At 47.4% G+C, this 27,258-nt stretch overlaps 1 protein-coding gene across 4 annotated transcripts in view; it reads left to right on the plus strand.

The window, feature by feature from the left end:
• SHISA6 (shisa family member 6) overlaps positions 1 to 27,258 on the plus strand; it is a 282,449-nt gene that overhangs the window by 126,697 nt on the left and 128,494 nt on the right. For 2 of the 4 annotated variants that reach the window (XM_045487396.1, XM_045487395.1), the window contains exon 3: positions 5,816 to 5,911. The exons of the other annotated variants lie outside the window; for them this stretch is intronic. In XM_045487396.1, the coding sequence (XP_045343352.1) occupies positions 5,816 to 5,911 (96 nt within the window). The remainder of the gene's footprint in view (positions 1 to 5,815; positions 5,912 to 27,258) is intronic. 4 annotated transcript variants of the gene reach the window in all.

The raw sequence follows: 27,258 nt of genomic DNA on the forward strand, positions 1-27,258 counted from the left end.
CTCACTTTGTTTCCTCTTGAGTCTGTGCCTTTTTCTCCTTGTTTCAAAATCCTTCCCTATTTTGTGATCATTAACGGATTGTCCAGTATTCTTTTCTAGCAGATTTAAGGTTTGGTTTTTCATGCTTTGGCCTTTAGTACCCTTTGAATTGATTTTCATATTCTTTTCTTTTCATTTTTCTTTTCTCTTTCCTTTTCTTTCTCTCTTTTTCTTTTAAAGTTTACTTATTTATTTTGAGAGAGAGACAGAGACAGAGAGAGACAGAGAGAACATGAACAGGGGAGGGGCAGAGAGAGAGGAAGACAGAGAATCCCAGGCCGGCTCCACACTGTCAGCACTGAGCCCGATGGGGGGGCTCCAACTCAGGAACTGTGAGATCGTGACCTGAGCTTAAATCGGGAGTCGGATACTTAACTCTTTTTTTTTGTATTTCTGTATGTGGTTGTGGATGTGTATTTTCCACCTCTAGTAAATGAAAAGTCTGGTATTTTTTTCCCTTGTGGAAATTTTTTTTCTATTCTTTTTTCTTTTAATTATTTTCAATGAGTTTTGGAGGAATGGAGTCCAAACATCTCTACTGAAAAATATTAGCAAACTTAGCCTTGTTCTAAACAACTTATATATGTTACCTCATTTAGTCTCCTCAACAACCGATGAAACAAACATTACTGTTTTTCTTTTGCAGTTGAGAAAACAGACAGAGAGGTTTGAGCTTGTGAGCCTGGTCCAGAGTACGTGTTGTTCCGTGAGCAGTGTCTGTCTCTATGGAAATAAAAGTCTCAAAATTCTTCAAAAGACTGCCTCACTTCCCCTCCCCCACTTTTTCAAGTGTTTTATAAAGATGATATTTTCCTTTATTTTTTAAAATTTTAATTAACTTATTTATTCATTTTTTTCCTTTATTTTTAAAGTTTTTCAATGTTTATGCATTTTTGAGAGAGAGAAAGACAGAGCGTGAGTGGGGGAGGGGCAGAGAGAGGGAGACACAGAATCCGAAGCAGGCTCCAGGCTCTGAGCTGTCAGCACAGAGCCCAACGTGGGGCTTGAACTCATGAACCGCGAGATCATGACCTGAGCCGAAATCAGATGCTCAACCTACTGGGCCACCCAGGTGCCCCATTTATTTATTTATTTTTTTAAAAATTTTAAATGTTTATTTGAGAGAGAGAGAGAGAGAGAGAGAGAGAGAACGAGTCGGGGAGGGGCAGAGAGAGAGGAAGACAGAAAATCTAAAGTAGGCTCTGTGTCGTCAGCTCAGAGCTTGATGTGGGGCTGGAACCCATGAGCCGTGAGATCATGACCTGAGCCGAAGTCAGACGCTCAGCTGACTGAGCCACCCAGGTGCCCCTCCTTTATTTTTTTGAAAGCCATTTCACTAGAGTATATCTGGATTTTGGTCCCTTCTCATATATAGTGTGATGCTTGATCTTGCCTTTTGTCTTTTGATCTAAAGACTGAAGTCTTGCCATCTGCTCAGGAAAACGAAAATCTATTAACTTTTAATCATTGCTTCTGAATTGTCCCTTCTGTGTCTCTTCTGGGAATACTGTCAGGCATCGATGGAAACTCCTGGAGTTGTCCTGTCCGTCTGTCCTCTCCCAGCATTTCTGTCTCTCTGTCCTCCTCCCCACCGAGTGCCCTTGACTTTACTTGACTGGTCTCCTTCAGGACGCGCTCTGTTGGCTGTATTTACAGCCCAGGCAAACCGTCCTGCTCAGTTTCTTTCCCTCCCTTGGCTGTTGGTCTAATTTCACAGATGCAGACTGCTGTCACATCTTACTGAAATCACCATTCAGATGTTACCTCATTTCCCCCTCCTGTTTCTTGCGGCAAATCTCCTTCACAAAGAAGCTTTCCCTCTAGTTACTCAGAGTCACTTCCTTACCGGAGTCACCACCATTGCACGACTCCAGGAACCCTGCCCCAGGTCTCTCTTTAGTTTCCACCTGCCTCCTGCCAGGGGGACAGTTGAACTTGAACCTCAGTGCTGTCCCTGTGACTTTGGACTTCCGGATGTGGTGATGGCGGACAGAGCAGTGCGTTTACCGATTGTTCTTCCCATCATGCTACCCTTGTTCATGCTAAAACTATTTGTTCCTCTCGAGGGGACACAAAATGTAAGGCATTCTAGACCTTGACCCCCCCTAACATTGGCCCTGTACCCAGCTCAAGCTGGACCCGTCGGTAGTTCTAACACGGTGGTTCATAAAGTGTGGTCCCTGGACCTGCGGCCATCATCAGCATCACCTGAGAACTTGTCAGACATGAACTTACCTCTGACCCTAGTAAGTCAGGAATTCTGGGGCTGGGGCCCAGCAATCTGGGTACCGCCCCATGAGCTTGCTGTGCTCGAGTTTGAAGACCGCAGCTCCAACAAAAGCTGAAGTTCTCACCTTGTCTTCTCCAACTCCGTGTCACTGGCTGCTTTCTTTCCCAGCATGCGTCCTGAGAGATACCTGTGAAAAATGTAAGGGTTCCCTGGAGACGTGGGTGCTCATTGACTGGTCCCTAGCCTTGGTTTCCTTGGTTACTTTTCATGTCACATAACTCGATATTTTCCAAACCGATTTGCCCATAGAATTCGTTACTCCTGTCACCCGCTCTTGGTCCTGACCCCTCACCATGTCTTTTCTCTACCCAACGCCAAGCCTCCGTACTGAAGCTTGTTGGAACCTGAACTCCAACTTCCGTGAACTTACTCATCACCAGGTAGACTGCTCCTGAGTTAGTGTTTCCCTTGGGTTCAAGTCTCAGGGAAGAGTCACAGCTGCACAGTTGTGACCATTCAGACCACCAGGTGAGGTGGCTCGTGTCAGACTTGTACAAAGGTGGGAGCCTGGGGAGTCAGGATTTACCGCTAACTAGCTCCGTGAACTTGGGAATGTGACTTTTCCACAAGGCTCTTGTGGGGAGTAGATGAAGCCAGGTGTGCATGATGGAAGGAACATGTGGTTTGTGGTGGGAGAAACTGGGTGCCTGCATTGGCTCCGTCATCTACCTCTGGTCTGGCTTTCCTTTTTCCATCAGTAGAGGGGGGAACAATAATAATCCCAGACAACATACGTATGCGGTAGTGGTTAAAGTTTTCAGAAAACAGAGGGCGCCTGGGTGGCTCAGTCGGTTGAGCCACCGACTTCAGCTCAGGTCATGATCTCACAGTTGGTGAGTTCGAGGCCCGCGTGGGGCTCTGTGCTGACAGCTCGGAGCCTGGATCCTGCTTCGGATTCTGTGTCTCCCTTTCTCTCTGCCCCTCCCCCACTCATGCTCAGTCTCTCTCTGTCTCAGAAAGAAATAAACATTAAAGGGGCGCCTGGGTGGCGCAGTCGGTTGGGCGTCCGACTTCAGCCAGGTCACGATCTCGCGGTCTGTGAGTTCGAGCCCCGCGTCGGGCTCTGGGCTGATGGCTCAGAGCCTGGAGCCTGTTTCCGATTCTGTGTCTCCCTCCCTCTCTGCCCCTCCCCCGTTCATGCTCTGTCTCTCTCTGTCCCAAAAATAAATAAACGTTGGAAAAAAAAATTTAAAGAAATAAACATTAAAAAATTTTTTTTATATTAAAAAAACAGTACATGTGAAAAATTTCTGTAAGCCGCATTATACTACAAAACATTCGCTGCTATGATGTCAACCCCCGCCCCCTTCCCAAAACCCTGACACCGTGTGTTCAGAGGCTCTGTCTCTCTGCCTGGTGCATAGTAGGTGATCAGAAAACTTGCTCGTTAAACCAGCAGAGCCCCAAAGTGCTAGGGCACCGCTCAGTCCCAAGGGACCTCGTTCCAGCTGACAGATAAGAAATGATTTGTAAGTAGCACACGCCCTGTTTATGTTCTGTCTTCCCCAGTATTGATTTGTTTATCAAAAATTTTATTTATAAAAGAGCACAAAAATATGCCAGCCCAAATTCTGCAGGATGTATCGCAGGTTCTGAATTAATGAGGTCCAAATTTATGACCGTTCTGAATTGTTACTTCCTTTTCCTGCCCTGTCATTGCTTGGGGGTGGGGGTGGGGGTGGGGAGAAAGTGGCCTTGTTACAGGACAGGGTTCCCCCCCTCCCTGCAGCTCACCCTTCCAGACACCCCCTCCCTGCTGATCCCTAATGAGGATGCATTTCTCCAGGTACTAGAGGCTGGTTTCTGGAGCTGTGACATAGCTTGAAGCCTCTTAGCCCAGCTCCCATTCTATCAAATAAATTCTGGGTTGTGAACGCATTATTTTACAGCGAGAGAGCTCCTTTTGGGAGGCTGTGGACCCTGAGGAATGGTATCTATTCCAGAGTGGAGGGCATCGCAGAAATGGTGGCAAGATTCTCTTAAGTTCCTGAGGGGCTAAGACAGTGGCTCTCAGAGTTTGTAAGCCCAGACCCTCACCAACGGAATCGGAAGCCCTGGAGTTGTGTCCGGACATTTGCATTCTTAAAAGCTTCCAGATGGTTCCAGCATGCGCCTAGGTTTGAGATCTGCTAATTGAGAGGGTGCCCTCTTAAAAAAAAATGTGATTTGGGTTGTCTTTACAATTACCATGCAGCTTTTTCATTAGAAATTTATTTTACCTAGTTGTATTATAAAACTGACCTACTTACTAAAGGGGGGAGAAACTTGGAAAATATGGAAACGTTGAAAGGAGAGAAGTAAGACTCAAGTTCCAATGATCTGAGGGCAGTTGTGAGTATCAGATGTGTTTTCTTTCAGTTTTTTTTAATGCGCTGGTTTGAATTTTTTACAGCACTGTGGTCATATTTAATACAGCATTCTCTGTCCACTTTTGAACTTACCATTACGTCTTAGGTACTTTTGCACATTGTGTTAATTCCAGGTACAGTTTTTAATGCACTCTTGTACAAATTCGACAAAAATGTGGCTTTTCTCCATTTTCCTGTGTATATACCTCAGGATGGCATTTACGGAGTCCTTTCTTTCTTTACAACACCTGCGTTTCAAGAACATTTGTGAAATCGTGTTTTGGGTGTCAGAAGAGGAATGTATCTCTCTTTCTCTGTGGATTTCTTCTCCCAGGGTCTGAGCCCGCCCCGACCTTTCCTCGGTCCAGCCCCGCAGGTAGATGGGCACGTGGGCCTGGCACAGAATAAGATCTTATTGCAGAAAAGTCAAGAGGGGAAAGCAGTAAATATTTTCCCAGTGTTTTACAACCACCATTCTGGATCTCTCCTAAGCCGTGAGACTGTAGTTCCTTAGGATGTGATGGGACTTATAAGCAGAGGCACATGCAGAGAGCTGTCCCCACCAGACAGACCCATGCCTCCGTGCTTCGGAAAGAGAGGAAACCAATGACTAAGGCGAGATGGAGAGAGAGGGAAGCTGGGACAGAGGTGACGATGGTCGGGCAAATAGACTGATGTTCTGGTGCGCTCGGTCAGAAATGCCAAAATCTAGCCACCCGTTCCTTTCCCCCCCACTCCGTTTTCCATGTAACCTTCCCAGAATTGTTGTCTTTGTTGTGCAATTGCGTGTATATATATATATATATATATATGTACACACACACACTTATATGTGTATATACACATATAATATACATATATATGTGTATATACACAATTGTATGTATATATGTACACGCGTGTGTATATATATACACACATACGTGTATATATACTTGATCTATATACTTTTTATATACACTGTATATACATTACATTATATACGTGTTTATAAAATGATATACGTATTTCTCCTTGACGGCTGCTACCTTCTGACTCAGCTGCTGGCTCGGAAATGAACTTCCTCACTGCCTCTGGGGGAGCTGCAGCGACGGGTGCCCATGGGCGCACCAGGTAACTGTGCCCCGTCTTCTTGCAGGACATTATGGGAAGGATACCCACCGAAGTGGAGGACCCGATCTCCATAACTTCATCTCATCTGGATTTGTCACGTTAGGAAGAGGACACACGAAGGGTACAGTGGAAACCATTTTTTACTAAAATACAGAGGTTGCCTAGGGGAGCCCCGAGCTGAAATGGGAAGGTGACGTTGGAGGAGGCTAACGTGCCGGGACAGGAATAAGTTGAGGGGGGTTCCCCTTGCAGCGTGGCCTGGTGACATATGTGGCTTCTGACGGGAAGGCAGGTCCCAGGTATGACTTTTAGAGGGCCCATAGACTTGCAAGAGACGACCCCCCCCCCCAGCCCGCCCCTGCCCCATCCCCCCGGCGGGAGGGACCGCAGGCAGAGTGGCGAGAAACCTTGCCGGCAGATGCGAAGCGTGTTCTCCTCTTGGTTCTTCCTCCTTTTCCTTTGTAAAGCCACATTTTATAAACCGATGTATGTCAACGGTCCGCACCGTGGGTTTCTAAGCCAGCGTGCATGGCGAGAGTTGCTATGTCCTACATGTGTCTCTGTACACACTCTCTCTGTGGTGTGGACACAAAGGTAGAGGTCACGCAGCCCTTCCGACCTCCAGAGGAACGCTAACGTGGCATTTCTGCTGAGCTGCTTTATGACCTAGCCGACAGCTTGCAGAGCATCTGTCCGGGGGTGGGAGGGGGGGGGTGTATGGAGTCCTCGATTCTGTCTTTTGTTTAAACAGAGCCCTCCTAGTGTTGTGAGCATTCTGTCCTATCAAATAACTGAATCCCTGACTCCTCCGATTACCTTCCTGACACCTGTGTACTGTTATAGACCAACTGTGAATTCTGTTGTAGGGATGGAACGATCCCTGTCTTCCTCCGCAATATGTGTCTCTTTTAAGTGTGAGCGAACAAGGAACTTCGCGAGTTTTTCGTACATTCCATGCAACGACTTTTTAAATTCCCTGTGTGATGTTTGTTCACCCTGTAGAGAAAAAAAAAAAAAAAAACCAAACAAACAAATCTGTATCTGTGTATGTATTTTCTGTTGTGTCTCTTTGTGTCTAAATAAAGTTTATTGAGGATACAGGTGGCATTTGTGGCTACTCAAAGTCGCAGAATCAAACTGGGACCAGAAGGGCGGTGGGGCTGCACGGTTAATGGATGAAAGACATCATCCTAGTTCTACCCATATCGGCTCAAACCTAGGACGGCCAGCCCCCACGTCATCTGCTTGGCGATAATTACCTATCGCTGTGAAACGAACACATCTGAAATGTAGCGTTTTAAGACGATAGCAAACACTTATCATGTCCCGTAGCTTCAGCGGGTCCCCAATTCGGGGGCAGCTGAACTGAATGCTTCTGGGGTGGGCGTCTCTCACGAGGTTCCTGGCGACATTGCAGCAAGGGGCTACCCCATCCGAAAGCTTGACCGGGGTGGAAGGACCTGCTTCCAGAATCGTTCATGCACATCGCACTGGCTGTTGGCAGGAGGCCTCAGTTCCTCCCCGTGACGTTCTCTCCATGGGCTACCTTGTGTGTCCTGACAACATGGTGGCCGGGCTTCCCCAGAGTGGGCGATCCAAGAAAAAGAAAGAAGTCCGCTTGTCTATTATGACACAAAGCCTGTGGGTTACATTGTGTCATCTTCTCAATATCTTCTTGCTTACACAAGTCAGCTTTATTACAGATGGCGGGGTTGGGGGGGGGGAGCCACACAGGGATCCCTGGGGGACATTTTGGGGGTTGACTACTGCACTCCTACCTCAAAGCTACAAATACGAATTTTTCTTTCTTTCTTTTTCTTAATGTTTATTTATATTAGAGAAAGAGAGAGACAGGGTGTGAGCAGGGGAGGGGCAGAGAGAGACACAGAGACAGAATCTGAAGCAGGCTCCAGGCTCTGAGCTGTCAGCACAGAGCCCAACGCGGGGCTTGAACCCACAAGCTGTGAGAGATCACGACCTGAGCCGAAGTCGGACGCTTAACCGACTGAGCCACGCAGGTGCCCCCAAATCTGAGTTTTTCCAACAGAACACGGCAACTTTTACCAAGGCTTTTCAGCTGCAGTGGTTTCCCACCCTTACCCCTATCCCTTGTAGGTGGTCTAACCTGAAATGTCAGCTCATCAAAAGAACTATTTATGTATATATAAGTGTTTAATATATTTATATATAAATATAAATATTATATAAAAACTATATATATAAACTATATATAAATGTTATAAATGTTACTTATATATTATAAATATACTGTATAAAACTATATATATAAACTATATATATATATATAAATGTTATATATATATATATTATATGTATATAATGTTATGGCTTGGGGCTCATACATTCATTCAACAAATAAATATTTCATGAGGCTCGCCCTGTGCTAAGCAATATTCAGAAGTCGATGAAACGGAATCTGCTTTTGTGAAAACTCCTATTCCGTTGGGCGAAGCAGACAAAATAAATGCTCGATGATTAAGAGCAGGGGGAGAACCGAAGGCCGCGGCGGGAAGCAGCTTGGATAAGGGGGTAATTGGGCAGAGACCCGCATCCCAGGCAGAGGTGGCAGGAAGGCTCTGAGGTAGAAGCTTTGTTGGGGTGTCAAGAAATACAAGGGGGGGTTGTATGAATGAAGCAGGATAGAAAAGGACGAGAGTGGGGGACATGGGGCCGCAGCCAGACCATGCGTTTATCAGGCAGTGGACACAAAGCTGCAGGGTAAAAGGGATTCTCTATCCCTGTCTGTCCTTTGGGTCTCAGTCACGGGGGAGACGGTACCCTGTCATGGGTGTGGGGCTTTGCTGATGCTGGTTGCTCGCCCCGATCTTAGCTTGCCTGCGTCTCTCCCTCTGCATACGTGGCGGGTCCCCCAGCCACACCCTTACCAGATCCTCTTTTCCGTTCCCTTCCATCAAGGCCTCTGAAACCTCCCCTCTCCAGGAATGTACCCTGCGTGTATTTTCCAATTGAGAAAACAACTAGAGTTTCATGAGCAAAGAGACTGGGGCTGGGGGAGGAGCTGAGGAAACGGGGTCCCCCCATCTGATATCGGGACTCTTTCTTTGCACACAGCCTGGGTCTCTGGAAAAGGGCCAGCCAGGCTTCATCCTCCCTTCCTGCAGAGCAACCCAAAGCTCGGCTCTGAGTGGTGCCCATAAGGCAAGTGGCGCCATGTTAATGCCCCATGGGAAGGTAGCCACTCCAAATTGTATATCATGTATGTTTCATTCCTTTCTTTTTCTTTTTCTCTTTATTTCTTTTTGCTTCACCCCTACGGCCTGCTGGGGACCTTTTCCTTAATTCCTGCTTTCCCTTCTTCCTACTACATTGGCATTAGGCCTTCTGATGGCACCCGGCTGCCGTGTGGCCCCACTGTGACGCTCAGAACTAATGGGGTAGCTAACTCCTGCTTTAGAAGGTAATACCATCGCACTACCAACCTGCATCACTGAACTGCACAGGTATTTCTATCAGATTCTGATTATCCGAGAATCGTGCATTGACCGTCCCTATTCCAAACGGTGTCTGGAACCTTCTTTGGAAGCTCGGATGCCTCCAGTCCTGTCTGCCATGTCAAACGCCCCAGAGGCATCGTGGAGAGAGAAGTGCACTCTAGCTTCGGTGGCCGCTCCTCCAAATTCAGAGAGTTGGGGGTTGGGGATGCTATTGTAGAATGAGATCCATGGGTGCACAGGGAATGAAACCCTCTGAGACAAAGCCTAAACAAGGGGATGTTTTTTGGCTAATGGGCTTGCAAAGGTGAGACATCAGAAGAAATGGAAATCTGGCCTTGGGGGCTTCATAACCGCCAAAATCCCCTGTTCCATCTCTGTCCTGTTAGGAGACCCCTAGGGGACCATGCAGTCATTGGTCAACCTCCTAGGGGGCATAGCACCGCCTTGGGCTCACAGGTACCACACTCTGTACCGATGCCCCTTTTCAGGACTTTCTAACTGCCTGACAGTGCTCTGCCTTTTATAATTCTCGCTCTTCCCTTTCTTCTTCTTCTCCCTCTTTTCTTTGAAGTTTATTTATTTTGAGAGGGGGAGGGCAGAGAGAGAGAGAGGGAGAGAGAGAATCTCAGGCAGGCTCCGTGCCCTTAGCGCAGAGCCCGACGTGGGGCTCGATGCCACAAACCATGAGATCATGACCCGAGCTGAAGTTGGACGCTCAACTGACTGAGCCCCCCAGGCACCCCTGTTTTCTCCTTCTTCTAAGGAGCTACTTCTCCATGCGCCCGCTGCTCTGATTTCTTCCTTTGACCTCCTCCCTGCTGATCCCTTAGGAGAAATGGAAGTCAAGGCCAAAGAAAATGCGGATCAGAGTGACCATGAGTTTAGACCAAGTTCCCCCTAAATCCTTTCCTCTGTTCATTAGATAGGATCTCCCCGACCCCCACGCAGGACCCCAGAGCTGTCTTTAGGGAAACATCTCCGAGGCTGCCACAGTGAAATCCCAATGATAAAGGCTATTTGCCGAGCACTTACAGTGTTCCGGCACTCTGACATATGCCGTCTTATTTTCACCTTCATGATGACCCCGTGGGTGAACTCTTGTTACCCCTTTTTGCTGGGGAAAGAGAAGTCAAAGTAGAGCAGTTGAGTAATTTGCGTGAGTGAACGTCACATGGTCAGTACCGGCTCATCCCAAATCCAGTCCTGTTTCCAAAGATCATGCTCCCAGCCACCACACATCCTACCTGTTGGAGAAGAGGGTGGGTGGCGAGGCAGCGTATGGGCAGTGGTTCCACAGGACGCACACGCGTGGTAAACACTCCATAGCCAAGGGTTGTTCTTTTTAGAGGCACACATCTTGCAAGGTAGGAAGTCACGCCAAAAAAAAGACGGGCCTGGAGTGGGCCACCGCCACCGGATTAGCCGGGGCTGTCCTTCCAGAAAGGAAGCTCAGTCTGCTCAGATACGTTTTCAGGGTCTGGCTAAATGAACACACTTTACGGGGACCCTGTTCCACGTCGGCATTTTGATGAACAGCTCAGTCGGGCTGGTTGTTTTTCAGTCTGATCAAAAGAGCTGGAAAGATTCTTTTCCAGGATGCCCCGCGTGTCAGTATCGTTAATTCCAGGGATCTCCACCTGTGTGTCCCAGGCCATGCCAGGCCGAGTCCTTATGGGCCACGGTGGTAGCAACGCCTGCAAACGCATGGCGGCTGTCTTCTGCACTTGGGCGTTCTCTCCTCTGCTCTTTCTCAGTGTTCGCCGGGCCTTTCCACCGTGCCAGGAGCCACATAGGCACACGCATGCGTGTGGGTGTGCATGAGAGAGAAAGAGAGGGAGAGTGTATGTCTGTTTGGGACAGAGAGAGAGAGAGAGCCCTGCAGCCTTTACTAAAAGGTAGGCACTCCAAAGTCACTGCCCCTTTGTAGGAGGCAGACACTCACTCATGGTCATTCGTTCCTTCAGGTGAGCGTGGATGTTGAGCACCTGCTCCGTGTCAGACATCATCGTAGCCACGGAGGATGCAGCAGACAATCTTACATGCCAGTGTGAGATGTTAGAAAGAAGTAAACGTATGACGCATGCCGGATAGAGTTAAGAGCTATGGAAGAAGACAAGGCAGGGAAAGGGAGGGAGTTGTAGTTCATACAAGAGCATCCACAAGGCTTCAGAGAAAAATGACATCTGGGCACAGACTGAAGGAGGCAGAGGATCAAAGCCGTCTGGATTTGGGGGAGGGGGCTCCCAGGACAAGGGAACAGCCATGTGTCCCCCGCCAGGCTGTGGGGAACAGCTGGGAAGATTGACCAGAAGGAGCTGGAGTGTGGGGTCAGCCAGGGGCGGGGGGCCTGAGCACATGGGGCCCGTGGGCCATTTAAGGATCTGGTTACCATTCTAGGCAAGATGAGAAACAAAACGTTTTTGGCTTGAAGCACTGGGAAGCTGGAAGTCTCCGGGAGGGGCAAGGTTTAGGCAGAGGTTCGGGGTGATGTGACCTCAGTCTGGCTCCCTATTAAGTTTTAGATGCTTATTAATCAGATCATCCATGCGGAAACTTTAAGTTCAGGAGAGACATCCAGGTCGGGGATGTGAATGTGGGAGTTTCCGGGGCGTGAACCTGGGAGACCACATGACATCAGCTAGGGAGAGTGTCGCCTCCAGGCGAGCAAGGCTCCTGGAGGAAGCCGCTGGGCACCCAATATGGAGAGGCTGGGGAGATGGGGAGGGTACCTAGGGAGGAGACTAGTCTGGAAGCAAGAAAACCAGGGCAGTGTGTGTGGCCTTGGAAACTGAGTGGGAAGCAAAGCAGGTGTTCCCAAGGGGGACAGTGATCAGGTGTTTAAGACACAGAGAGGTCCAATGAGCCGAAGCCTGAGCAGTAACTCCTAGATGCGACCTGGTAACGTGGAGGTCGTTGGTGAGCTTGGCAAGAGCAGCCATGGGGAAGGCACGTGTGTATCTGATGGAGGAGACACATGTGTGTCTGATGGAGGCAAGAGAGGATGGATGATGTCTGGGCTGTGCTTCTGCGAAATCGAGGCAGACCAGGTGATGAGAAGACCCGGGTTTGTTACACCAGCCTCTTTACTCGGGGATGCGTCTGAAGTGCCCCGTGACAGAATGCTGTAAAAGGTTTTTAAAGTGAGAAAACAGGAGAAGAGGAATAAGAAACCGCAGGTGCGGACGACCCTGTAGAGTTTTGTTGTGAAACGGGATAGGAAGGAGGGCGGTGGCTGGAAGGGAGCGTGATGTGAAGACAGTTGTGTTTTGTTTTAAGACGGGGGAAGTCACAGTGTATCCACGTGCTGATAGGAATGGTCCAGCGGAGACGGGAAAATCGATGACGTGGGGCGGGGGAGGGCGTTTCAGAAGTGGCGTCCTTGGGAGTGGGATCTACCATGTAGGCGGAGGGGCTGGTGTCAACCAGGAGCAAAATCCACCGGAGAAATCCGCCGCAGATGAGAGGCAGGGAGTATACAGCCCCGGGGTCATGCAGGTGGCCATAGGCCATTGGTGCTCGGTGACTTGGAGAGGCAAGGTCATCAGCTGCGAGTGAGGGTGAAGTTGGTCAACCAACTCAGTTTGCCCCAACTGGTGCCATCTTAGTTCAGTCCCAGGGGAACGAGTCGCTTGGTCACCCTGATGAGGACATGCGAGCAGGCCCAGCCAGCGTGGCTTCAGAGCATCTTTGACACCCACCTCTAGAGCCCAGAGACTCAGACCTCGAGCTGGCTGCTGTCTGAAGCTGGCCAGGCCCAGCCTTCAGGTGCTCAGAGGCCGTGGGGCTTCCTGGAGATCAGTTGCAAGAAGCTGACCATTCCAGAGCCTGCAGAAAGACCCTTAGTGGGTCTCCTCATTCTGTCTAAACGATGCTCCCTGGGGACCAGGCTGGAAACGGCCCACCCCACCGCCCAGCCAGCCCGGGCGGGGGGTCTGAGGCAGAGGATACGGCAGGAGAGTACCCGCTACATCCAGAAGAGCTGGGGGCGTCCGAGCAGGTGCTGAGATCAGAGCTGGAAGCGACCAGTTCAGGAGTCTCAGCAGGGAGGGTAGTGGTGTGGGTAGCCCTGGCCAAGTCCCACAGAGGCTCAGGTCCCCAGATCTAAGGACGAGGAGCAGCAATCCAGAGGAAGGGTGCCGGACTGGTGGCATGTGCCCCCTGAGCAGGGGATGAGGCTGGAGGTGGGTCCTCACAGGGACCCGTGTGGACAGGTGTTAGCCAGTGAGGAGTCTGGGTCAACATTCTACCAGGAATAGGAAGCCAGGGCAGGGGAAAGTGAGGACTGGAGCCTTGTGGTCAGCGTGGTGGCTGGGAGGTGAAGTGTGAGAGGGGGCAGAGCTTTGGTAATGATAAGGTCCAAGGAGTAACGTGGGAGTGGGTCCTGAATATAGCGGAGAAGCCAATCAACACTGAGGTCAGGGAACTACTTCAGGCCCACCCAGAATTGTCCTTCTCGGCTGCCTTCCGTCCGTCCTGGCCCGAGCCCCATGGCAGGGCTGAGCCTGTGCGGCCCTGACCCTGTGCTCACTCCTCCCACCAGCCCATTTGTCAGGTGCCACCACGGCTGGCACACAGGGTTCGAAATGAGGTCTCCTCTTCTAGAAAAGAAAGAATGGGTGGGCAGGCCACGCCCCCCCACCCCCACGGTTTGAGCAAGAGGCTGCAGACCATCCTGTGGATTGTGGCCAGGGGACCCCCCGAACCATTTGGCTAAAGAAATCCAGCGTAGTCATTTTCACACTCTGGGAGCCAGGGGAGTGAGTGGGCTTCGCTAAACCCAAGGTGTTCGAAGGCTGGGCTCCCGATAAAGCACAGAGCTCAGAAGGCATCTGGTCTCCATGGCAACAGAGAGCCGGGGAAAGTGCAGTAGCAGGGGAGGGGGAAGGCTGGGTCTGGCCGGCCTGACATTGGCCTCTGAGAAGCCTGTGCCACCTGGGAACATCCTTGCCTGGACTTCTCCATAGGTCAGGGTGAGCGGGAAGAACAGGGAGGAACTCTTGGGTTCTGGGCTGGGGGCACCACAGATCCCAGCTGTCTCCGGATCGCTCTGATCTGCGCCATGGGACAGCTCCCTTGGTATGCTCTCGCTCCCGATTGATGGCTGAATCCCGGGAACCAGGCTTTGACTCTGCGTGCTCAGCCTTAGTCAGTGGTCTTTCCCATGATTCAGGCCAGCACGCATAGGCTGTCCCTGAGCCTCCAACTCAGGAGAATATGTGGTATCAGTGTGATTCCCTGTTTTCTTAGATGGAGTCAACCTCACACGGTGGTTAATTGGTTAAAATGGACTGCGTCAGAAGCAAAGACAGATGTGCGTGAACGATGAATCCATTTCTCGACATCACTGCTGTTCAAACAGGAAGAAATAAGGCAGAACAAAACCCAGGGCAGGACCCTTGAAAGCTCTCAGTTGTGAGTTCAGCCATTTTGGTTAAAGGCAGCTGTTCCACAATTTGCTCTTTCCTAAGTTGGTCCTGCAAACAAGAACACCCATGACTACCCCCCACCCCCAACCTCCAAGAAGCAGAAAGGGGGCTATGTCCCTCCTCAGTCTTACTGAGGACTCTGTCGTCACCTAGGTTAGTTTTGGTAGCAGTTAAACCTTGCAGTGGATGCTGAGGAACACGATACCCATCAGAGCCAGCTTTCTGAGCCATCCAAGGGTCCACTTCTAAGGTAGGCCCACCCTACTCTCCATGAGAGACCCACTTTGAGGCCCTGAGGAAGCCGATTCATAACTTGGCCATCCTCTCAGGTTCACCATGTTCTAAGGGCAGTGCTTGGGTCAAAATGGCACACGTGGGCAGGCGATGTGGCATCTAAGTCGTCACCCAACCCACACTGCCTCAGCAAATCATGGTGTTGAGAAAAATCCCCATTCATCAGATCTTTGCTGAGTCCTGGACCATACATGTCCCTATTTAAGGCTTGTCTGTGGGCCTGCTGCCACTGGCCCACAGAGGCTACTGGGCCGTGCTGGAACAATCCTCTGGGCTGATGTAAGGAGAGGAGAGATAGTACAGGGCAAAGGAGGGGTCAGGATGCACTGGGAAGTTGCCTTGGGAAATTTCAGAGTCCAGAGTGCTAACCATTACACTATGGTGCCTTGGGAAATTTCAACTCGCCTGCAGGGTACATGTATGTTCTACTCAAAAGAGGAGTAACCCAGATGGATGTCTCCGGCAGGGAGGCAAAAGGGATGTCTTGTTGGCACATTGAAATCAGTGAAGCATCGCTCCTCAGCTTCTGCCAGCCTGACTCCTTTTCTGCTCAGGCGGGAGGGGAGGCCCAAAGAAAGCCTTCAGCACCCTGAATCTTGGTGTCTCTTTAAGTCCCCATTGGGAGAGGAGAGAGGATCAAGCTCTTTGGTTTTCCCAGAGGCTGGTGTGCTCAGAGTTCTACCAGCTCTGGGCTGCATTCTTCTTATTTTCTAATCTCTTGCTAGTGCCAAATCTGAGTTTCCTCTTGCCACGACCCATGGCTCAAGTTGGCCCCAGGGGCAGGTTTGTGGCCAGTGCAGCCTCTTCCTGGCATTGGGCTTGGCACTGACTGGTCATCCACCTTGGGAATCTTCCCTTCTCAGGAGCCAGCCGTTGGCAGTTGGCTTCCTCTCATTCTCTGCTGCTCGCTGCCAAGAGTCTCCTGAACCCTGACAGCTTAGCTGATGGGGCTCTCAAGTCCGGGAAAGTGCTGGGTCACCCCTACGCCAGCAGGAGTCTGTGGCCAGGAGGTGGCCTCTCAAAGAACGGTTGCCAGGATTTCATGGCGGCCCCGAAGTGGGACGGAATCCTGATGATCTCAGTTCTCAGGACACCATTCTCTGGAACATAACCATATAACTCTGGGACTCCACTTCTGTGCAGATCATGGATGAGGCAGGATAAGGGTATCCCAGCCCTTCCTGCCTGGAGTCATGGCCTCAGCCTCGGTCTTCCTGCCCTCCAGACAGTGATGTAAACTCCCCTCATTAGATAATTACGGAAGAAGGAACGTGCCGAGAAGGAGAGAGTCGCTGGAGTCAGACGGGTTCCTTTACTCCTGGTTCTGTCCCATGCTAGCCATGTGACCTTGACTTTTGTGACATCCATCTTATTATCCATAAGATATTAGTGCTCCTACCATGCAGGGCTGCTGTGCAGGTGGTACGAGATAACATGTGCCAGAGTGCAAAGCACCAAGCAGTGGTAGCTTTTCATATCGTCGTAGCTTACGATGCTGGAGAACCTTACTGTTCAAGGGGTTATCCTGGCATCAGCGTGTGGGCATCCCCTGGGAGCTGGTTCGAAATGCAGACTCTTGGGCTGCAGCCCAAACCTCCCGATTCAGAATCTGCATGTTAGCAAGATCTCCGGGCGATTCACATGCACCCGAAAGTTTGAGCAGCACTACCCTGGAAGGCTTTAAGTGCAGTCCCCCACATGGTCTTCAAAGTCACCTCCATTTCTGAGATTCGTTAGCCGTGAAGTCGCTGCGTACCGAATGCCACGGTGTCTTGCATCTGGGGAGGGAAAGAGTTCCTCCCTAAGAGGAGTACCTGAGCTCTGAACAGGGATGCAGAGAGACCTCCTAAGACCTGAGCGACCTGTCCCAGATGTCGGAATCACAGGGATCTGTCCAATTCAGGGGAACTTAACTATGGGTTGAGCGAGGATGCCTGGAAAACAATGCCAGGCTTCCTGAGGTATCGTCCCTGCCAGACAAAAGGGAAGTGCCATAAAATCTATCCCGAGGAATGTGGGGGAGGATTTAAAGAAGGAAAGCCTTTTCTCCGAGTGGAGGAGACCTAAAATGGCCCTCGTAGAGAACTTGAGGTAGCCCTCGAAGGGCAGGAAGAATGTGACAAGAGTGGGGCAGGGTGGGCATTGTGGGTGGGGATGCCTCGGGAGCAAAGACACGGAGAAGGGAAAGGCCAAAGGGATGGGACATAGGACCCCCTTTACTGGGGTACAGGGAAGTGATGGGGCTGCGGGACGCCTGAAGGAGGCAGCTGGAAATGACCCTGGAAAGGTGGGTTGGAGGCAGTGTCCTAAATCCCCCCAGGGCAGAGGAGGACAAAATAGGGGCTGAGGTCAGAATTCTAGCTGGTTACCACTCTCCACCTTCTCCTGTGCTTTTCTACTCCCCTCCTGCCTTTGAGAGCAAACCTAAACCAGGCACACACCAGGCAGGTCCCTGCACGAGGTAGACTCCTTCTCCCTGGGCAGAGGTGGACACAGCCAACTTAGGGGCAACTCCCTGCCTCTATGTCCCCCACCAAGCGTGTCCTCCGGGCGTCGATCCTGGCGCAGCTGACCGCAAGGCTGAAAAGGCATCGGGTGGGCTCATGGAGCCGGTGTTCCGTGGAGACTCAATTACCCCCTTACCTGTGGTTTTTCTGGCTTAGTTTTTTCTGTGTCAGGCCTCAGTTTCCTCAAGCAAGCCAGAGTATTGAAGATTCAGAAGGCCCTTTGTTCTCCGAATGCCCCCGAGCGTTCTCAGAGTGACCTGTTCTGCCCACGCTCTACATGTTTATATGCGTAAAGACCCTCGGGATATGGGCCTGATGCTGGAGGGAGGTGATTTTATTTCCTGAGGTTAACAGCAGATGGTTCAGGGTTCGTACCTGAAGGCCCTTCCACCAGCGATGCATAAATGTGCAATCGGGCTGGGGGGGGGGGGGCAGAGCACATCAAGTATTCATTCCTTGAATAGGATGGATGTCAGACTCCTGTTATCATCATCATGCTTCCCAATGAATCCTGTGTCTTTTACCCTGGGAGAGTAATTCTGGGGGAGCATAATGGTTTTCTGGTTTTTTTTTTTTTCACTAAGAGCACTTGAACGCAGATGCCCAAACCCTGAATCCATTCAACTGAAATGGATGGGGCCGATGGGATGGACACCAGCTGCGCCCGATTGAATCGCGCGACAGGTTTGACAGAAACTTATGTTTGTGCAGATGAAGGCAAGGGGCCCTCAGCCCGTGGCCCCTCTGGCTACTTGGGGGCTCAGGCAGAATCCTGCTGCTGTCCTTGGTATCTTTCCTCCCTCACCACCCACATCCAAGTGCATTGCCATTCCGTTCCGTTCTGGTCTCCTGACCATGCTCACTACTTGCTTAGTCCAGCCTCCTGGTCCATGACTCCCTCCCTTTGCATTTAGACAACTCTCAAAGACATCCCTCCCCCTGGCCCCTGAATGGAGTTTCATGCTTGTCCCCCACGTCCTGTCCTCTGCTGAGCCGCCAGAGTGATCAACCTTACTGTAACCGAATTTAACCTGATTTAATCCAATGGACCTAACCTAACCTGAAGCTTAGACCTCTTGTCACTCTTCGCTTTACAAAACCTCAAAGGCTCTCTGCTGGAGCCAGAGTCCTAAATATTAACCCCGACACTTCAGAAAGGCACTAGTGAGTCATAAAAACACTGAGTTCAAAACTCTTAAGCGGCAATGTGTGTATACCCTTCCTTCCTTCCTCTGTCTCTCCGTTGACAGTGTGACCCAGGAACAGAGCAAACACGTGGCATTCAAGGCTTGCACCATCTGGCCCCCGCTTACTGCTGGAGCCCCACCTGTTCACTGCACTTCAGTCAGAATCGGGCTCCTTCCTCTTCTTCCCTCCCTAGGAGCTGGGCTCAGACTGTTCCTTCTGTCTGGAATGTTCTTCCCCTGTGGTCTTTATTAGACCAGCCTACTCATTGTTCAGCTCTCTGCTTGAATCTCCCTTCTTCAGGTTACTCTTCTTGGCCATCAAATGGAAATCCGACCTTCCGTCGTAGTTCCTAATTTCACCCTTAATATTTCCTTTCCGTACTCTTCAAAAAATTATTTTTAATTTGTGCGATGCCTTGCCTGATGCCTGTCTTTGCGGCTAACCATGTGATGAGGCACCTTGTCTGGAGGTGTTTACCATGTGTCCCCCATGGCTAACACGGTGCCTGGCACACAGTTGGTGTTCAGTGGATATTGTCAGTGAATGAGTGAATGAATGAATGGGTGAATGAATGAATTGAAACACTACACTGGAAGTCGGGAGACCTGTGTTGTTGCAGGTGAATGTATGGGAAAATTCCTTCCCCTCTCAGGTTGCATCTCTCTACCTGGAAACTTTTCTCGAAGATACCTTCTAGTCCTGGGGCGCCTGGGTGGCTCAGTCGGTTGAGCCTCCAACTTTGGCTTAGGTCATGATCTCACGGTTTGTGGGTTCGAGCCCCACATCAGGCTCTGTGCTGACAGCTCGGATCCTGGAGCCTGCTTCAGATTCTGCGTCTCCCTCTCTGCCCCTTTCCCGCTCGCACTCTGTCTCTCTCTCTCTCTCTCACTCTCTCTCTCTCTCTCTCAAAAAATAAGTAAACATTAAAAATTAAAAAAACAAACAAAAACAAGAGACCTTCTAGTCCTGATGTTCTGGGACTCATATATGTGTGTTGAAGCACAGGGTGACAGGTGGGAAGGTAGTTCCCCATGACCTGAGTCATCTGCAGAGCTGTTCTCCACCCGCTCAGACCTCTGTGGGAATTGATGCTTCTCCATTTTTTGTTTCACAGTACTTTTTACGACTGCAATCATATGCTCTTAAATACAAAAGTACAATATAGTCATCACTTCGCACCTTGCTTTTTAAACTTAATACAGCTTGGATCTCATTCTAGATCAGTCTTCCCTCCCGCCCCCACCAGTGGCTGCCTAATAATCCATCCTATCAGACCATCATTTATATAATCGGTATTAGGCCCAATGGTTACTTTCTTTTTACTGACTTTTAATCTTTTAAATGTTTTTATTAGAAATAATTTCAGGCTTACATAAAAATTTCAAAAGTAGTTTAAAAATTCCTCCAAATTCTCCAATTTTAACATTTTATTACATTTACTTTATCTCTCCATAGATAGATAAATAGATATATGTAACATGTCACATATACATTTAACATCATATGACACAAATATAACATCATATATATATATATATATATATATGTTTTCTAAAAATACATATATAGGTTTTTTAAAGTTTACTTATTTATTTATTTTTTAATTTTTTTTAAGTTTTTATTTATTTTTGAGACAGAGAGAGCATGAGCAGGGGAGAGGCAGAGAGAGAGGAAGACACAGAATCTGAAGCAGGCTCCAGGCTCTGAGCTGTCAGCCCAGAGCCTGACGCGGGGCTCGAACTCATGGACTATGAGATCGTGACCTGAGCCAAAGTCAGACGCTTAACAGACTGAGCCACCCAGGCACCCCAAAAGTTTACTTATTTGTTTTGAGAGAGAGAAAGCATGAGTGAGCACGAGCAGAGGAGGGGCAGAGAGAGAGAGAGGGAGAGAGAGAATCCCAAGCAGGCTGTCAACACAGAGCCCAATGTGGGGATTGATCCCATGGACCGTGAGATCACAACCTGAGCTGAAATCAAGAGTTGGATGCTTAACCAACTGAGCCACCTAGGCGCCCCTATATATAGGGTTTTTTTTTTTAATATTTGGGAGTAATTTGAAGATATGATGGCCCCTCTATCCCTAAATACATAAGAAAGTAATTCCTAAAATCAAAAACATTCTCTTACATATTCACAGTATGATTATCAAAACAGAAGATTAACATTGATGAAATACCATTACCTAATCTACAGCTTTGATTTCAATGCATCACTAATGTCCTTCACAACAAAAGAAAGATGTTTTTCCTGGTCCAGGATCAGATGTTGTTAGCTTTATTTCTACATGTTTGAACACTTTGGTTGCTGTTTGTAACAACAGTTTCTCTACCTTTATGGCCTCTGACGGGTTATATTTGTGCATGTGAGGGCCATTGACTTCTGTGTGTTAATTATATGCCCTGCTGTCTTAGTGATTTATTTTATTGTTTGGCTTATTTTTAATATTGACATTCCAGATTTTTATCATTGACACGTACCACATGCATATCATATGCATCTTGCTTCTCCTTTACCCCTGTGTCTCTAGTTGATTTAGCTCATCTGACTGTACTGGCTTAATACCACTAGTATAGTGTTGAATACTAGTGGAGATAGAAGGCATCCTAGCTTTGTTTCACTGTTAAGATACTGTCTTCAGCACCAAGGTCTGTAAATAGAAGATGGATGGATGGATGAATGGATGGATGGATAGATGGATAACTGATTCAGATTAATTCATGTTAAAAATATCCCTCAATTCCTTAAATCAAGAATGGGTATTGAATGCCAAAGGCTTTTTCATCACTGATGGAGATATAACCTATGATTATTCTATTAGATCTACTAATATGGTGTATAATATTAATAGACTTCCTAACATTGACTTAATCTTGCATTCCTAGAATGAATCCCACCTGGTCATATATTATTTTCTTAATATTGGATTTTGTTTATTAATGTTTCATTTAGTATTTTTGTATCAGTCTTAATGAATGACAGTGGTGTATTGTTTTCTTTCTTGTGCTATCTTTATGTTTCGTATCAGCATTATTAAAGCAAGTATCGCTGGGGTTTTTAAGGAATTGGGAACTTTCTTTTCTTTTCAATGCTTTGGAACAATGCTCTGGAACAGCATGAGGACTATCCAGTCTTTGAAGATTTGAAATAATTATCTTATAAAACCATCAGGGCCTAGTGCTTATTAGTAACTTTTTCTACAAGATACGTATTTTTTCCTATTTATTTTTGAAATTTTGCTATTTGTTATTATGTTTTGTTTGTCTGTTTTGTTTGTTTTGGGTTGTTTTTCTTTTCCTAATAGTTACCATTCAATGCTCCTTAGTCCCATGTGTTTAAATTTAATCTTTTTCATCTGATTTATCTGTTTTTTGTTGTGGTTGATATTCTTTTTTTTTTTTTTTTAATTTTTTAAACATTTATTCATTCTTAAGAGACAGAACATGAGTGGGGGAGAGGCAGAGAGAGAGACAGAGGAAGACACAGAATCAGAAGCAGGCTCCAGGCTTTGAGCTGTCAGCACAGACCCCGTCACGGGGCTCCAACCCACAAACCACGAGATCATGACCTGAGCCGAAGTCGGACGCTTAACCGACTGAGCCACTCAGGCACCCCTTTTTTGTTGATATTCTTTAACTTATGCCTTTGGCCTATACAACAATGAGTACATATAGTCTACTGTCTTCTCCCAATTTTAGTTGGTTTATTTCTACTTTGTCACATATAGCACCTGTACATTTGTCATGAACCCTCTTACCCACCTGTGTTTTAACCTTTTAGATTTCTCTCAATCTCTCTCTTTTTTTTTTTTTTTTTAATTTTTTTTTTCAACGTTTATTTATTTTGGGGACAGAGAGAGACAGAGCATGAACGGGGGAGGGGCAGAGAGAGAGGGAGACACAGAATCGGAAACAGGAAACAGGCTCCAGGCTCTGAGCCATCAGCCCAGAGCCAGAGCGGGGCTCAAACTCACGGACCGCGAGATCGTGACCTGGCTGAAGTCGGACGCTTAACCAACTGCGCCACCCAGGCACCCCTCAATCTCTCTCTTTCTCAATCTCTCTCTCTCTCTCTTTTTTCTCCCCCATCTCTGCTCATCATTATTTTTCCTCTGAGGTTTGCCCAGTCATCTCTTGGTTGGATGAAATTCATCTCCCAATAGATTGCCTGAGAAGGGCTCATGAATACAGAATCCCCTAAGTTCTGGTTCCTTGTTCCATAGCCATGATGCTTAAAGAAAAGTTTGACCGGTTGTAAAATTCTAGGTTTATACTTTCTCTCCTCGCGTTTTTGAAAACACTGTTGCATTGTGGCCTTTGCATGCTATTGTATGCTATTTTTTGAGAAGTCTGATGACAGTCTGATTCTTCTGATTTTGTAAGTTATTTGCTCTTTTTGCTTAAAAGCCTTGAGCTTTCCGTTAGTTTTACTATGACATCACAGATGATCATTCTGAGTCCGTCACCCAGGTGCCTTTTGGCCGCTCGGAATGTACCATCAGATCTTCTTTTGGTTTAAAGAAAGGCTTACATAATTGTGTTTTTATATAATAGTTTTCTTACCCAGTTTTGTCTTTCTTCTTAAGGTACCCTAATTATGGGTATGCTGTGTTTTTGTTTTTGTTTTTGTTTTTTTGGTCTTCCAGTGTATTCACTTTCTAATTCTTATTGCTTTCTTCGGTTTATTTCACTGTCATGGCTGCAATTTTTGCCTTTCCTCAATGCCTTTCATATGTTTTATTGTGACCCTGTTCTTTTTTAGGCATCTCGTGCTTTAGTCTTTCTTTTTTCTTTTTTTCTTCCATTTCTTTCCGGATTTCAGTAAATCCTCTTTAATTTTTTTTTTTTGCTGTTTATTTTTAATTTTTGAATTTCTCTTTCAAAGAATTCTTTATAACTACAAGTCTGTATTTAAGGCTGTTTAATTCATTCCAGAATGTTGTGTTCAGTGCCTTCTCCTTTATACTTACTTTCATGTACGGTTGGAAGAAAATTATCATCAGTAGAGGTGTTTGGATTCTCATTTTTTTTTTAATTTTTTTTTTCAACGTTTATTTATTTTTGGGACAGAGAGAGACAGAGCATGAACGGGGGAGGGGCAGAGAGAGAGGGAGACACAGAATTGGAAACAGGCTCCAGGCTCTGAGCCATCAGCCCAGAGCCCGACGCGGGGCTCGAACTCACGGACCGTGAGATCGTGACCTGGCTGAAGTCGGACGCTTAACCGACTGCGCCACCCAGGCGCCCCTCATTTGTTTTTTTAAAGATTTGTATGTATTTATTCATATTTCTTCTATCCCATTTTTTTATGTGGGGCAGTGTAGAAGATTCCTATTTTAATGGTAGCCTTTTCTATTAATGTAGAAAGTACAATTTTTCTAATTGGCTTCATTATTATTGAGAGTTTTTTTAAGTTTATTTATTTATTTTGAGTGAGAGAGAGAGAGGCAGAGAGAGGGGGGGAGAGAGAATCCCAGACAGGCTCCACACTGCCAACATAGAGCCTGATGCGGGGCTCAAACCCATGAACTCTGAGATCATGACTTGAGCTGAAACCAAGAGTTGGAGGCTTAACCAACTGAGCCACCCAGGTGCCCCTATTATTGAGAGTTTCACCCTTTGTTTTACAGGATCCCATTCCCCATCCCTGTGCTTCTTTTCTCCTTTGCCAGCCAATCTCCAAAGAGCCTCTCTCTCTCTCTCTTTTGACCTTCCTCTTTTCCAGAAACAATGCTATAGAGGACTGCCATGTTGATTGGTGTGTAGTTAGTCCTCTGACCTATCAGGACAGTTTTCCATGTTTTTATTCTCAGGATGAACCTTTTATATATATATATATATATATATATATATATATATATATATATAATATATATATTAATATATAATATATATAATATTATATAATTATAATTATAATTATATATATATTATTATATAATATATATATATATATATATATATTGCATCAGACAACAGAGATGGACAAGGTTCATAGAATATACAGGTGCATGGAGAGAGCTACACATGTGAAGCAGTGTGTTACTTCAGCCACAGTGCATGGCCTCTTGTGTAATACAGTAGTCACTTCCTACTTTTGGTGCTATGGGAAACCCCTAACTAGTGATTATTAATTCCAACTAATTGCATATAGAACTAAATATTATGTCACTGACAACTATGGAAGTATGTCATCATCCCGTCCTCATTTTACTAGAGTGATAGATGCAGGAGGACAGGAATCAGAGCAACTTCTTTGGGAATGCTGGGCCACATGGAAGGTTCTAGCAGATGGTGATGGATCTCTCAGGCAAAGAACTAGCCTAAACTCCCGTGGCAGAGGTCCCTGATGCAAAATGAATCTCCAGATCTAAGGACTTCTCTTAGTCTCCATTCTTCTTGTTTTGCCTTTTCTCCAGAATTTCCTACTATGGACTTACCTCTCTTACTTGAAAATCATCTCTCATGATGGTAGACTACAGTTTCTTTTGAACGTGCCTTCTTTGCCTCCTTTTTTGTGTATAGTTTCCCCTCCATCACCCCATTGGCATGAACATTTTCCAAGCTCTGTGCTAACCCTCTATTCTCTTTCTTAAAACTTCCCCTTAGAGGATGTACTTATATGCACAACTCCTCACAACACTTGTAGCCAAATGTCCCAAAGCCCATCTCTCTTGCCCTTCTTGCCTTTTGGATGAACTTCACTGATCAAAGCCTCTTAGCAGAGAAGTGGCCCTAGAAGTGGGAAAGGTAGAGACCTGCCTGCATTTTGTGCCATCACCCCAAACTCAGCACGTCCTATGGCAAACCTGCCACTTGCCTGCAAAACGGACTCTATTTTTGGTGAAAATTCATTGACATGATGTTCTATTAGCTGCCCAGACCGAGAGCCGGACCATCACTTTTGCTCGATTCTTTTGATACGTACTCCTGCTTCTTCCATCCTTGTTCTGTTGGTTCATCCTCAGCCCATCTTTTGAATCTTTCATATTTGTCTATTTCCCTAGTAAGACTTCTGTCAGCTCCTTCCCAATTTAATAGCTGCCTAACTGGACTCTCTGCCTGTCACTCTGTGTGTGCCCTGCACCTTCCCACAGTCCATTGCCAGATTAATCCTTCTTCAATATCATTTTCAGTAAACCAGACTCCTGCTCAGAGTGGCTGAGAGTCCTAGAGTGGCTCCCATTTCCTGCATTTCTTCTATTCACCTAGGCATTCCGTGTCCTCCACCTTCCCAGTCATTCTGATTGTCCTTCTACTCAGTTCGGCCCTGTTATGAGTAGCCTGCTGGTATACTCAATCTTTCACTGAATGTACAGTGTTTATTTTGCCTCCATGAAACCTAAAATGTTTGGTTTCCCACCTTTCTGCTTACTTTAAATCCTACTCCTACTTTATCACTGCATATATGTCTGGCTTTCTTCCATGAACTTCAACCTCCAAGAGTTTTACCCCCATCCAAGTCCAGACCTATAGAGGACTGTTTTATTTTTTTTATTTTTAAGTTTATTTATTTTGTGAGAGAAAGAGAGGAGGGTAGGGGCAGAAAGAAAGAGAGGGAGAGAGAGAATCCCAAGGAGGCTTCATGCCATCCGTCAGCACAGAACCAATGTGGGCTTCAACTCACGAACCATGATATTGTGATCTGGAGCTAAAGTCGGACACTTACCTGACAGAGCCACCCAGGCGGAGGGCTGTTCTTAGTCGTTCTAGAGATCTATAAACTAAAAATCCATGCTTCTCCCCAAGCACACTGATATGGTGGACTATGGATAGCGAATCTACAATGAACACTGCACTCAGAAGGATGAAGAAAAGGGGCACTTTATAGCCATTGGTCCTTAGCAATTTTGAAACCTGTCTGAGCAGACATTGTGAGGGTCCCTGATATGGGTTGGGGAATGTGCTTTGATTAAGCTGCAGTTCTTTTTTTTTTTTTTTAGTTTATTTATTTATTTTGCAAGAGGGAGAGAGAATCCCAAGCAGACTCCACACTGTCAGCACCAAGCCCATGAACTGCAAGATCATGACCTGAGCTGAAATCAAGAGCCTGATGCTTAACCAACTGAGCCACCCAGGCGCCCTTGATTAGGTTGCAATTCTGCTTTCTGGGGGCTTCCTTGTTCAGTATTTGCCATGGCTTATGGCCGAGCCCTCCACAAGTTCCTCATTTTCCATGATCTTCCTTGGCCATGTCTGAAATATGTCCTCCTTGGAAACCCCACACCCTTCTCCACCCACCCGCTTGCCCTAGAGAGTCAGAGGCCTAGGGATTCTCTCATGTCCTGAAGAGTGTCAGGCTCCCTGTTCCTTTGGCAGCTCAACTCCATTAAAACAGGAGGTTTCTTACCTGTTTGATCCTGGTCACCTCCATGTGCCCGTCAACACCCACAGTTCTTGAGATGCAGACCTCAGAACTGCTGTTTTCTGTGCTTTCTGGCCCCAGGTCCCTTCCCCTCACCTCTTGGGAGGTATTCTGTGCCTTTCAGACTTTGTGAGAGAGCACAGCTTTACATTCTTTACTAAGTCACCTTGTCCGATTCAAACACTGTCCTTCTCAGCTCATGCGGGAGGGGAAG

Source organism: Leopardus geoffroyi, chromosome E1 (genome assembly GCF_018350155.1).
Source record: "Leopardus geoffroyi isolate Oge1 chromosome E1, O.geoffroyi_Oge1_pat1.0, whole genome shotgun sequence".
Taxonomy (NCBI): domain Eukaryota; kingdom Metazoa; phylum Chordata; class Mammalia; order Carnivora; family Felidae; genus Leopardus; species Leopardus geoffroyi.